General features: G+C 39.9%; 1 protein-coding gene across 1 annotated transcript; it reads right to left on the bottom strand.

Moving 5' to 3' along the window:
• Nucleotides 1–841: 841 nt before the first annotated feature.
• Nucleotides 842–12,617, bottom strand: LOC149116591 (uncharacterized). Its single transcript, XM_089282351.1, has 2 exons — nucleotides 12,459–12,617; nucleotides 842–8,271 (listed from the first exon to the last, which is right to left on the bottom strand). Exons 1-2 carry the CDS (start codon nucleotides 12,538–12,540, stop codon nucleotides 4,502–4,504), a joined length of 3,852 nt encoding a protein of 1,283 aa, XP_089138477.1. The 5' UTR covers nucleotides 12,541–12,617; the 3' UTR covers nucleotides 842–4,501.
• Nucleotides 12,618–12,946: the final 329 nt, after the last annotated feature.

Genomic DNA, 12,946 nt, shown 5'->3' with positions numbered 1-12,946 from the left:
TCGACCAATCCGGCATGGTTAGACCTGCCAGGGAACAAAGTCCCCGCCGGCACAGCTCTCCGGGTCATGGAGACACACAAGCTTCACCACCACGGCAAGGTGTCAGCCCAAGGTGAAGAAAGGTGACCTAGCTACTCTAATTGTAGTTTTTCCAAACAGTGCTTGGTAGGGAGCATTTAGTGGAAATTATGAAAAAATCGTTCGACAACTTTTATTTCTGAAGAATTGTCTGTCAAGATATAGTTGCCATGGGAGCATCAAGTTCCTTGTATAATGACATGCCATACCAAATCGATCACAGATTAATTTTAGGAAAATCCATTAGATTGAGATTTCATTGCTTCAACACTGTTCAAGTAGCAAACGTTGAAAGTTATTGAGGAACTCACCAACTACCCGCTCCCTCACCCCCCGCGCCCAATCTCGCCCGCCCTTCTCCCTCAACTTTTGCCTTCGTTGAAATGGGTTTCTTAATCATAGATGTTCATGCAAAAGTCAATAAACGCGCATCTTGGGTCTGGCTGACCAACGAGTTCCTTCTATATGCACGTTCAGTTGTGTAGTAAATCAAATTAACTTTAATTGTTGTAAGATTCCTTTTGTCATCGTTTCCAGAGACAAATAAATCGAGGTAGCTGATTGTTATTTTTATGAATTAAATTCAGAATATGACCGGACATTAATTTGGGGTTCTTTCTATTTAATGGTGGGAAGCTGGTAATAAATAAATCTATGTCCCAAATACTATGCTTCGTAGCCTCTTTCAATTCAGAAAACTGACATTGGGGATTAGCAATAGAAAACTATTGAAGGCTATGAAAATTTACTTTTTCAAAATATATCTTGAGAAAATCGTCTCTTTATTCAGTAAATAATGGGTGGTAATACACCGTCGTCATTCTTCTTTAAAGAAACCATCCTAATAATTCTAATAATAGCAATCAGTGCAACTTTGTGTAAAATGTAATAACATGTTTCTCTGGTTATGCCGTGATGAATTAACACAAGTTAAGATGATAACCTTATTACAAATAATACAGGAAAACGAATTTTATAGCCAAGTTTAAGCAATATGCACTAGGTAATGAATGCATTTCGTACTACGCTGTTTAATCTAAATTTCAATCAAATTAGCGTTACTACTCTCCTTTGTTATTAATATTTAAAGATTTCATTTATGGAGCTTATGTACGTCACGCTGTTGTAAACATGAAAGAAAAATAATAAAAAATAACAACATTTGAATAAACATTTTCCGATCAAATCGTCGTCACACAATTAAGTTGGATTCTAAGCGTTATAAACTCAGGTCTTTCAATCAAATCAAGTAAAATGGATTTCGGTCGTCCGAGGGCAATTGGGTGGAGCTCAATGCAGTTTATGTTAAGTGTTTATAAGATATCGTCTAAAATAGCGTAACATACCCCACTGATAGAGAAGTAAAGCCTAAACTATTTTTGAGTGATTTCAAAAGATCATCATCACTCATCTTTGTTTTGCATTATTTCAAAGTATTGCTTCTTTTTAATATTCCCTTGGCAAAACAGAAAACTTCAATGTTAAGTACTAAGTAAATTCTAGAAACACGATTAAAGGCATCCACATACAAATTATACTTGGCAGAGGTACCCTCAAATGACAAGACAGTACTGGTCCTGCTGTACTGAAACCTACCTTACTTTGTTTTAAAGTGTGCGACTAAGTGAAAAATATTTGAAATCTATACAAACTCTAAACAACAACGGGAAATGCGATCTAAGAGCTTTTTAAAGATCGTTCTGTGCTCCCATCCGTCTCGTTGCTATGCCTATTTTACTGCAGTCTTTTATCGACCTCGGAACTGTTAACGAAATATATGTTATTTACCGGCTGGGAGGGCCGTATAGCGAAAAACTGTGACCGAGGTCTTGAAAATGCTGCCCGAGGCCGCAGGCCAAGGGCAGCATTTTCAAGCCCGAGGCCACAGTTTTTCACTATACGGACCAACCCTAAACCTGCGGTAAATTGGTTTTAAAGATTATAAATGGGTTTGTTTACGCAACTTTTTCATTGAATCGGCTTCCACGCTGTCTACTAACGATTTGTAAAAAACTCTACGCAACGAGCGAGTAACTCAGATAGTAGGCAAAGAAAGATGTATTAAAGAACAGATTTTTTGCAACAACTTTATGTTAGTTGTATTTATTTCACCAGTTAAGTTCTCCTAAATTGTTTTTGTGAAATTTCGTGCGAAGTTTGAAGTTTTACTACAAAAACGATTTCTGTCAGTCGTTGCTTTTAAAATCACTTGAAATCAAACTTTTCTACCGTAAATTGAATAGCAGAAAGCGAGGAAATTCGTTAAGTATATTCCACAGAAATTCTCTTAAATACAGCAACGATCAGAGAGGTAAACTCGGCTGAAATTGACTCAAATTTTACGGCGAGAGAAACACAGGATAACGCGCCATTACAGCGCCAAGCTACAAACAACCAAGCAAACTCTGACAACTTCAAAAAACTTAATTGAATTTACTTACAGGGACTTTCCTTGCCATTATAAAGTGAACAGAGATAAACTTGCGTTGACTTAATCGTCGATGGATGCGTAAAAACGGCAAAAGATTGACGGTTACCGCTAACTTTTAGGAGCGAAATTTAGGCAGCGGCAAAAAACTCCGGCCCGTAGGCCGTATTGTAAAAAGCTGGACCGGTCACCTGCGTATGATTGGTCAATCAAATTCGAGGATTTAGGATTCCGGCCCGATCAGATGCTTGCGAAAAAATAAATAAATATATTTGCCTGCTTCGCCTTTCTAAAGCACTGTTCCTTAATTAAGTTGTAACAGGAGAAATAATTTTCTCAAATCCATAGCACATTTATACGGCACACTGAACCTCGAGCAAAGATAATCCTAAGATAAACGGAAGAAGCACAGTGAAATATAAATTGCTAGTTATTCTTTCAAAAAAATGAAGTCTACCTATTATTCACTTATTATCCAACTGCAGGGAATATCGTAAAAAATAACGCGCGAAACGCGTACAAATATATAATGGTGAAAAGACAGCGTGGAGTCTAACTCGAGCGGTTAACAAAATCGGACGACCGTGAAACGAGAGTCCGATTTGTTAATCACAAGTATGATTACAGACAGAATTGGTTGACACGATGTCCTGTTACCAGTTAATCATAACCATTACAATTTCCATAACAATAGTCATTTTTAAATATGAAAATTAAAAATATGGAGAACAGCTTGAAAAATAGCTGATAAATTTCTTTGAAAACAATCACCAGAGATAAACCTCCTCGATTTTATTAAGTTGCTTGCTTGGATCGGCTACTATAGTGATTGTGATAATGATCGTAATCAGCGATGGGATTGATGGATTTAGTTGAGGGGACTTAAAATGATTGGCTCATGTAACTGTCCGATTACTGATGTCCAATTGCAGCGAACTGTCCGAATATACTGTCCGATTACAACTTTGCAGATTAACTAGTGGAAAATACTAAAGCTTATGCTCCAATCACATTTGAGAAAATTGTAACTGTTATGATTAACAGCGATATTGTATAGTTAGCTATTTCTACAGTGGAAAACCTCTTTGACAGGTTGGCGCGCGCATGCAAAGCTGTCACACTCTCCCTTTTACACTGATATATTTATTGACTACAGCAGTTGGATAACAAATCTCTTATTAGATGTTTTGATACGTTATATTACTATATATTTTTACTCGTTGCTTGGCAAAACTCGTAAAAAGATACAGCGATACTGCAAACCAAAACATCTAATAAGATATCTATCATTTAGTGTCGATGCCTCGTCTTTAAAATATCTTTTATGGACTCTTCCCTGGCCCTGGCCCAGGAAATGTTCGGCGGCTGTAACAACAAATCTAAACCTACTACAGCCGCCGAACATTTCCTGTCCTCTCCTAGCCACACTGCTGACGACATGCAATTAATCCCTATCGAAAAAATCGTTTCTAACCGAGACTCTATCCGTAAGGCCAGGGAAGCTTTTTTAATTCAAAAAGGCAGAACAATCGATCCTAATGGTCTGAACATCCGCGAAGAAATATATTAATTTTTTCCATTTGTTTTCTTTTATCGTGTTCTTTTATCATGTTATTTTATTTTACCGTATGCTTATCTTCAATTTACATTATCAATTACTTTTGCGTATTTCCGGTATTACGTAAATATCGGCTACATAAAAACACGCACCAATGTAAAATCTTCCATTGTACTTGAAGAAGGCTGGTTTGGTTAGCGGAAATATAGTAAACCTTCAAAAAATCATTCTACGTTGTGTCAGTTTTTGCTTTTGTATTCTTCATTTTATATGTAAAGCCGATTAGATCACTATTGATCCAACGTATGCCAGCAGGATCATCGTTCCGGTTGCTTGCTTAAACATTTTTAATTAAATTGTTTAGTCTTTTGTCAATGCATTGCCTTACTTTGCTCTGGTAAGTGCTGCAAGACGTGGAAATACAATTGGTCTTTATGTCAGTCGTCATCTTCCTCGTCCTCGTCCTCGTCATCATCATCATCATCATCATCATCTTCATCATCATCGTCTTCATCATTATCATCATTATCATCATCTTCCTCATCATCATCATCCTCATCATCAGCATCATCATCATCGACATCATCATCGTCATCATCATCATCATTGACATCATCATCGTCATCGTCATTATCGTCATCGTCATCATCGTCATCGTCATTATCGTCATCGTCATTATCGTCGTCCTCGTCATCTTTATCGTCTTTGTCGTTGTCATCATCATCATCATCATCAACATCGTCAACATCATCGTCGTCACCATCATCATCATCATCATCGTCTTCTTCATCGTCATCTCCATCTTCATCACCGCTGTCATCATCGTCATCGTCCTCTTCATCGGCATCGTCATCTCCACTGTCATCATCATCATCATCATCGTCATCTTCATCATCATCTCCATCTTCATCATCGCTGTCATCATCGTCATCGTCGTCTTCATCGTCATCGTCATCTCCACTGTCATCATCATCGTCACCTTCATCATCATCGCCACTGTCATCATCATCGTCATCTTCGTCGTCAACTCCATCTCCATCACCGCTGTCATCATCGTCATCGTCCTCTTCATCGTCATCTCCACTGTCATCATCATCGTCATCTTCATCATCATCACCACTGTCATCATCATCGTCATCTTCATCGTCATCTCCACTGTCATCATCATCGTCATCTTCATCGTCAACGCCACTATCATCATCATCATCATCGTCATCGTCATCGCCACTGTCATCATCATCGTCATCTTCGTCGTCAACTCCATCTCCATCACCGCTGTCATCATCGTCATCGTCCTCTTCATCGTCATCTCCACTGTCATCATCATCGTCATCTTCATCATCATCGCCACTGTCATCATCATCGTCATCTTCATCGTCATCTCCACTGTCATCATCATCGTCATCTTCATCGTCATCGTCCTCTTCATCAACATCGTCATTTCCACTGTCATCATCATCGTCATCATCATCGTCATCGCCACTGTCATCATCATCGTCATCATCATCGTCATCGCCACTGTCATCATCATCGTCATCAACTCCATCTCCATCACCGCTGTCATCATCGTCATCGTCCGCTTCATCATCATCTCCACTGTCATCATCATCGTCATCTTCATCATCATCGCCACTGTCATCATCATCATCATCTTCATCGCCATCTCCACTGTCATCATCATCTCCATCTTCATCATCGCTGTCATCATCGTCATCGTCCTCTTCATCGTCATCTCCACTGTCATCATCATCGTCATCTTCATCATCATCGCCACTGTCATCATCATCGTCATCATCATCGTCATCTCCACTATCATCATCATCGTCATCTTCATCGTCATCGCCACTGTCATCATCATCGTCATCATCATCGTCATCGCCACTGTCATCATCATCGTCATCTTCGTAGTCAACTCCATCTCCATCACCGCTGTCAACATCGTCATCGTCCTCTTCATCGTCATCTCCACTGTCATCATCATCGTCATCCTCATCGTCATCTCCACTGTCATCATCATCGTCATCTTCATCATCATCGCCACTGTCATCATCATCGTCATCATCATCGTCATCTCCACTATCATCATCATCGTCATCTTCATCGTCATCGCCACTGTCATCATCATCGTCATCATCATCGTCATCGCCACTGTCATCATCATCGTCATCATCATCGTCATCAACTCCATCTCCATCACCGCTGTCATCATCGTCATCGTCCGCTTCATCGTCATCTCCACTGTCATCACCATCGTCATCTTCATCGTCATCTCCACTGTCATCATCATAGTCATCTTCATGATCTTCGCCACTGTCATCATCATCGTCATCTTGATCGTCATCTCCATTTTCATCATCCCTGTCACCATCGTCATCGTCCTCTTCATCGTCATCTCCACTGTCATCATCATCGTCATCTTCATCATCATCACCACTGTCATCATTATCGTCCTCTTCATCGTCATCTCCACTGTCATCATCATCGTCATCTTCATCGTCAACGCCACTATCATCATCATCGTCATCATCATCGTCATCGCCACTGTCATCATCATCATCATCAACTCCATCTCCATCACCGCTGTCATCATCGTCATCGTCCGCTTCATCGTCATCTCCACTGTCATCACCATCGTCATCTTCATCGTCATCTCCACTGTCATCATCATCGTCATCTTCATGATCATCGCCACTGTCATCATCATCGTCATCTTGATCGTCATCTCCATTTTCATCATCCCTGTCACCATCGTCATCGTCCTCTTCATCAACATCGTCATTTCCACTGTCATCATCATCGTCATCTTCGTCTTCAACTCCATCTCCATCACCGCTGTCATCATCGTCATCGTCCTCTTCATCGTCATCTCCACTGTCATCATCATCGTCATCTTCATCATCATCGCCACTGTCATCATCATCGTCATCCTCATCGTCATCTCCACTGTCATGATCATCATCATCTTCATCATCATCTCCATCTTCATCATCGCTGTAATCATCGTCATCGTCCTCTTCATCGTCATCGTCACCTTTACTGTCATCATCATCGTCATCTTCATCGTCATCGCCACTGTCATCATCATCGTCATCATCATCGTCATCATCATCGTCATCGCCACTGTCATCGTCATCGCCATTGTCATCATCATCGTCATCTTCGTCGTCAACTCCATCTCCATCACCGCTGTCATCATCGTCATCGTCCTCTTCATCGTCATCTCCACTGTCATCATCATCGTCATCTTCATCATCATCACCACTGTCATCATCATCGTCATCTTCATCGTCATCTTCACTGTCATCATCCCTGTCATCATCGTCATCGTCATCGTCCTCTTCATCAACATCGTCATTTCCACTGTCATCATCATTGTCATCATCATCGTCATCGCCATTGTCATCATCATCGTTATCTTCATCGTCATCTTCATCGTCATCGCCACTGTCATCATCATCATCGTCATCTTCATCGTCATCTCCATCTCCATCTTCATCACCGCTGTCATCATCGCCATCGTCCTCTTCATCGTCATCGTCATCTCCACTGTCATCATCATCATCATCGTCATCTTCATCATCTCCATCTTTATCACCGCTGTCATCATCGTCATCGGCCTCTTCATCGTCATCGTCATCTCCACTGTCATCATCATCGTCATCGTCATCGTCATCGCCGCTGTCATCATCATCATCATCATCTTCATCGTCTTCGTCGCTCTCATCATCGTCGTCTACTTCAGTGTCATCTCCATCGTCCTCATCGTCTCCGCCACTGTCATCATCATCGTCCTCTTGATCGTCATCATCGTTCTCGCCACTGTCATTATCATCGTCATCTCCACTGTCATCGTCATCGTCATCTTCATCGTCGCTGTCATCATCATCATCATCCTCATCCTCATCTCCACTGTCATCACCATCGTCATCTTCAGCGTCATCGCCGCTGTCTTCATCATCGCCATCTCCATCGTCCTTGCCGGTTTCATCGTCATTGCCATCGTCATCGTCCTCGCCACTGTCATGGTCATTGTCATCGTCATCGCCCTCGCTTCTGTCATCATCACCGTCAGCGACACTCAGAGCGGCAATTCTGTCATCATCTACACTGTCATCCTCGTCTTTGCCATCGTCGCTGTCGTTATCATCGTCATCGGCTTTGCTTTCATCGTCATCATTTTCACTATCGCTTTCAGAGTCACGAAGGTCTTAGAAGAAAATGTGTGATAATATTGTTATTAAAAAATAAAGCAAATTGATCGATGAAAAATGATGAAAGGGTAAGCGATGCATAGTTGATGACAAAGAGGAAACACAAGCAACTCATGAATATTCACCTGTTTTAAGAAATTTAAAAATATATATATAAATTTAGAAAAATAGAAGTGGTTTCACACTATCGTAGGAGTGCTCGAGACAAATACATGCAGAGTGAAATACATATTAAGTTAGAAGCTACAGTCACTGGAGTTTTACCTTCAAAGCGATCATCACACTGTACCCTTAGCGGCGGTTGAAAAAAAAATTAAACTGATTTATGGAGGGCATGTGGAGCGATCCTGTTTCTGATTGGCTCCATAAAACTTATTCTCGCGCCTACACTCTGTTATAAGTTCAGATCTTTCGTTTAGAAGCGTAGATTTGTCCGTGGATAGAATACAGAGTTTTTCTGTCAGGCACAAATTGCAGCATGACGAGAACAACAAGATAATAACACTGATTTCTCGATCAAGTGGGCTATTGTCACGCGAGCAATTCCGTACAAGGGACTCCGTCTCGCTGCAAGCCTACTAAAATACACATCGTCAATAGGATCGCGCAAGATGCCATAGACCGTAACAACGGACCGTTGCAAAACATCGTAAAAATCCGTTACATTACAATCAATGAAAGTGAAGAATGATCATCGCAGTAAATTTTCCAATTTAAGCAATTGGAAAGAAGAGGCCTGAAAAAATCAGGGCTTCAACGGGATTCGAACCCGTGACCTCCGCGATACCGGTGCGATGCTCTACCAACTGAGCTATGAAGCCACACATTGGGAGCGAGGTCAATTTATTGAGTTCATATCTTCCCGTGAGTAGTGAAATGATGTGAAGTTTATATGAAATAATTCCGTTGAAGCCCTGATTTTTTCAGGCTTCTTCTTTCCAATTGCTTAAATTGGAAAATTTACTGCGATGATCATTCTTCACTTTCATCTACGACCGCAGTTCATATATGAATTATTTCATATAAACTTCACATTACAATCAATCGTTGCATGTGCAAATGAACTAATGGAATGAACTTTCATGCGGTTGCCAGTTCCGGTTTGGTGATGATAAAACACTTCTCAGTCGTGCATAGATTTCATCGCTTAGTCAAGTTTCAGTAGGGTTTCGCCCTGTGAAGGATCTTCCATTTGATGGTGTTGGTTTGCTGTTTGCTTTTAGCAGGCAGATGTGTTGTTCTTGCGCATTTCGTTATGGAACGACACCTGGTGGTTTCCAAGGTAATGTAGGTTAGGGCAAGGTAAGGTCTACATACGAGCCAAGTGGTCCAACAGGCCGGAGCTTATCCCAGTTTTCGTATCATGAAGCGATTAGGAGTATTACTACTCTACTCTGGGATTCTAGTCCATCGCATGACTCCCGTTAAGGTCACCGGTACTCATTTATACACATTGGTGGACTGAGGCACTGCGAGAGTAAAGTGTCTTTCCCAAGAACAAAACGCAATGTCCCCAGCCAGGGCTCGAACTGGGACAGCTTGATCCGGAGAAGAGTGCACTGACCATGAAACCACCGCGTTGTTTCTAAACTTTGCTTTAAGTTCAGTGGCTGTACATGTAAGCCCTACATAATTTATGGTTTTGCCTTCAGACGTCACCTTGGCCTGATAAATGATTCCTTTAGATAGCAACACCACACCATCAGATAGAATATCCTTGATATACATGACCAAGAAAGCCATCTTTCAGAAATATATTGTAAGTAAGTGTCTTAGCGGCGTAAACTTATGATTAAAATTGCTTATTGAAACCATGCCAGCCATTTAGCAATGTTAATCATCTTCGACCTCCCTGTTCAATTTCTGGTGTAAAACATTTTTTTCCAGTATAGGCAATATGCTAAGGAACATGAAATAGTAAAGCATTTGTGTTTGTTTGTTCTTCTCACCGTTTCGCAACAATTTCAGCACCTTGAAAACCGTAATGCTAAAATTTGGCCCGCCCAGCAAACAAAATAAAGGGCCCGTTCTAATTTTTTTATCTCGAATGCGGAGGTTTAACTTATTCACCCAAAATCAACTTAGGAAAGCAAATATCGTTTACAAAGAGCCACGATTATGCGCTAGCTTAGAGAGAGAGAGAGAGAAAATATATATATATATAAATTTGTATTTAAATCTGATATTTTAGTAAAGCGTCTGAATATAAAACATAAAGCACCTTTTTCTGGCAGGAGAGATCCTGAAATCAAATAATGGAGGAGGGTTTAAGATCCCTTACTTTATAGCTTGACCTTTTTATATACGCTCGTCTTCTCTGAATTTTGTTACTACAGCAATTATATTGTAATATCCCTAAGGGCGCACAGTGGTCATGAATTTTCACAGAAGGTAACAAAATAAATAAATAACAAACAAAAAAAAAATCAAAAGGTATGTTGCATATGATATTTAACCCTGGTTTTCAATGAGAAATTAACTCAAGCGCAAGTATACCCACAACACAAGCTTACAGTTGTGTTCTGTTGTGCCGCTAAGCACATGGTTGTCATGGTTTTCGATATAGAAAATCTACGGAAGAACTAGAGAACTCAAAACACTGGCGACAACAAATGTGATAAACAGTTTCGGCTTTCACTCAATATCACGAATATCTTTTCTTTCAACATAAATATGAAAAATTTGCATGGAGGAACAGAACTAGAAGTTGGTCGCGATACATATATGCTTGACCTTTTTTTCCACTGCAAAAACTTTAGGCCGACTCCGGTTACGCTTGATTTTATTAGATGGATTTCGGTACTTTCCAAAAAGCAGGATAAAGATTTCTTACGAGTTGACCAATTGAAACTTATCAGTTGTCTCAAATTTAATTAAACTTTAATTTAATTAATGAGTGTATGCATTACACAATAAATGAATTTGGTCCCCATTAAGCCTGTATCAAGGATTAGTTTTCATTGAGCAAAAATGTAGAGAAACGCGTACTTCATAGCCTTCAACATAAGTAAATAAATTCTGAAAAATTTCAAAGGCATTATTTCTGAACTGTCTGAAACTCACGTTTGTGCCATTTACGAAACTCAGTTTGAAAGTCTATATCGTTGAATTACTTCGCCAAGCGCGTGAACTTTGTACCACTTTCAAACTCTTCGTATCAGTCTTTTACATTGTACACTGATTTTACATTGATTCCGGCTACGAATCCCTGCATTTCAGCGTCAAAGAATTTTTGAATACTTAAATACACCCTCTGTCTTTCGCTGATAGCCCTTTCCTTTCTTAAACTATTAAAATGAGTCTGTCCTTTCATTCTTTCAGCCATTGCGATTGGTATGCCGTCATTTCATGATCAAGATTTTGCTGATGAAACAACTTGATTACGAAAGTTCACTGCATTGTCCTCTCCTCTTCCTCTCTCTCTGACAAATAAAAGCAATAGTCCACTCTTTCTATGAGTTTACCGGCGCAATAAACCACTTGGGATGTCGGGAGAACACGAGAAAAGCTTGTTGATCACTCGCCTAGCGGCTCGTGATCTACAAGCTTTTCTCGTGTTCTCCCAACATCCCGTGTGGGTTTACTGAGATGATAAACCCATCGAAAGAGTGTTCTACTACTTACGTAAAATATAACATCACGGAGAGAGTCTAAAATGCAGCACAACGGATGCTCTTAAATGAAAACGGATTGAAATCTACTAAGAGATTTTAAATTCTTAGCGGTGTCTTGTTTAAAATTTATTCGATACAGTGTGCGAGACTAACAAACGTAAACCAAAGCCTCATCTGGCACTGAAAACAGATATTGATGATATATGTTTTCAGAGAATCATTTATAACCGGATAATTTTCAAGAATGATTATGTTTTACAGTACTTAGAAACACAAAACTCGTTTAACTTAAAAGTAAGAAAGAATCAGTAGACCAGTCTACTCATGCACTAACACGGGCAGTTTACAAAAACTGATGTTTTCAGATATATCTGTTTTCAATGAAGCCATCAGGGCTGAGTTTAATAGTGTCCCAGCCAATGTAACATAGCTAAAGCGAGAGTTTTTTCGCACTCGAAGCATTTCGCGGCCAATTGTCTCATGTTAAACAACTAACAGTACCTCCGTTATCATAAAACTGAAAGTGAAGTAAGAGTAACATTAAATAAATAAACACCGTGTTATCTTACCATCTGGAACAGGCAAAGGGAAGGCCAAGAGAGTTGTCAAGAGACCCACAAGGCAAAGAAAAACCAACGTTTTCGAAAACATCTTTTGCAGCTCGACAACTCCCTTGCGACGCTATTTGGAAAATGTTTCGTTCTACCCCAAAATAAAGATAACATAAATTTTGCAATAGTGAGGAATTTTGAAGATAATGGAAGCATGCGCAGACTGATATTGTTTGTAGTTATTGATATCGGTTTATAACTTAGCAAGGCAATTCAAGAGTTTTAAGAACAGTTGCTCCGGAAGCTTTGATTTTATCAAGCAAAACCCTTCGTTTAATTTTAGAAACACTAGGGTCTTGCAATGTGGTTGAAAAAAACAAACAATATTAAACCTCGCAGCCGGCATCTCAGTTTTTTTCTCCTTTCAAACATTCACACCCAAAATATACAGCAATCCTTATGATGATAAGCTGATTTTTTTTTAAAGCTGTTGAAAAAATGTTATC

This window comes from Orbicella faveolata, unplaced genomic scaffold, assembly GCF_042242905.1.
Source record: "Orbicella faveolata isolate gen_17 unplaced genomic scaffold, um_ofav_v1 contig_12, whole genome shotgun sequence".
Lineage (NCBI taxonomy): Eukaryota > Metazoa > Cnidaria > Anthozoa > Scleractinia > Merulinidae > Orbicella > Orbicella faveolata.
This window is presented reverse-complemented; position numbering and strand designations above follow the sequence as displayed.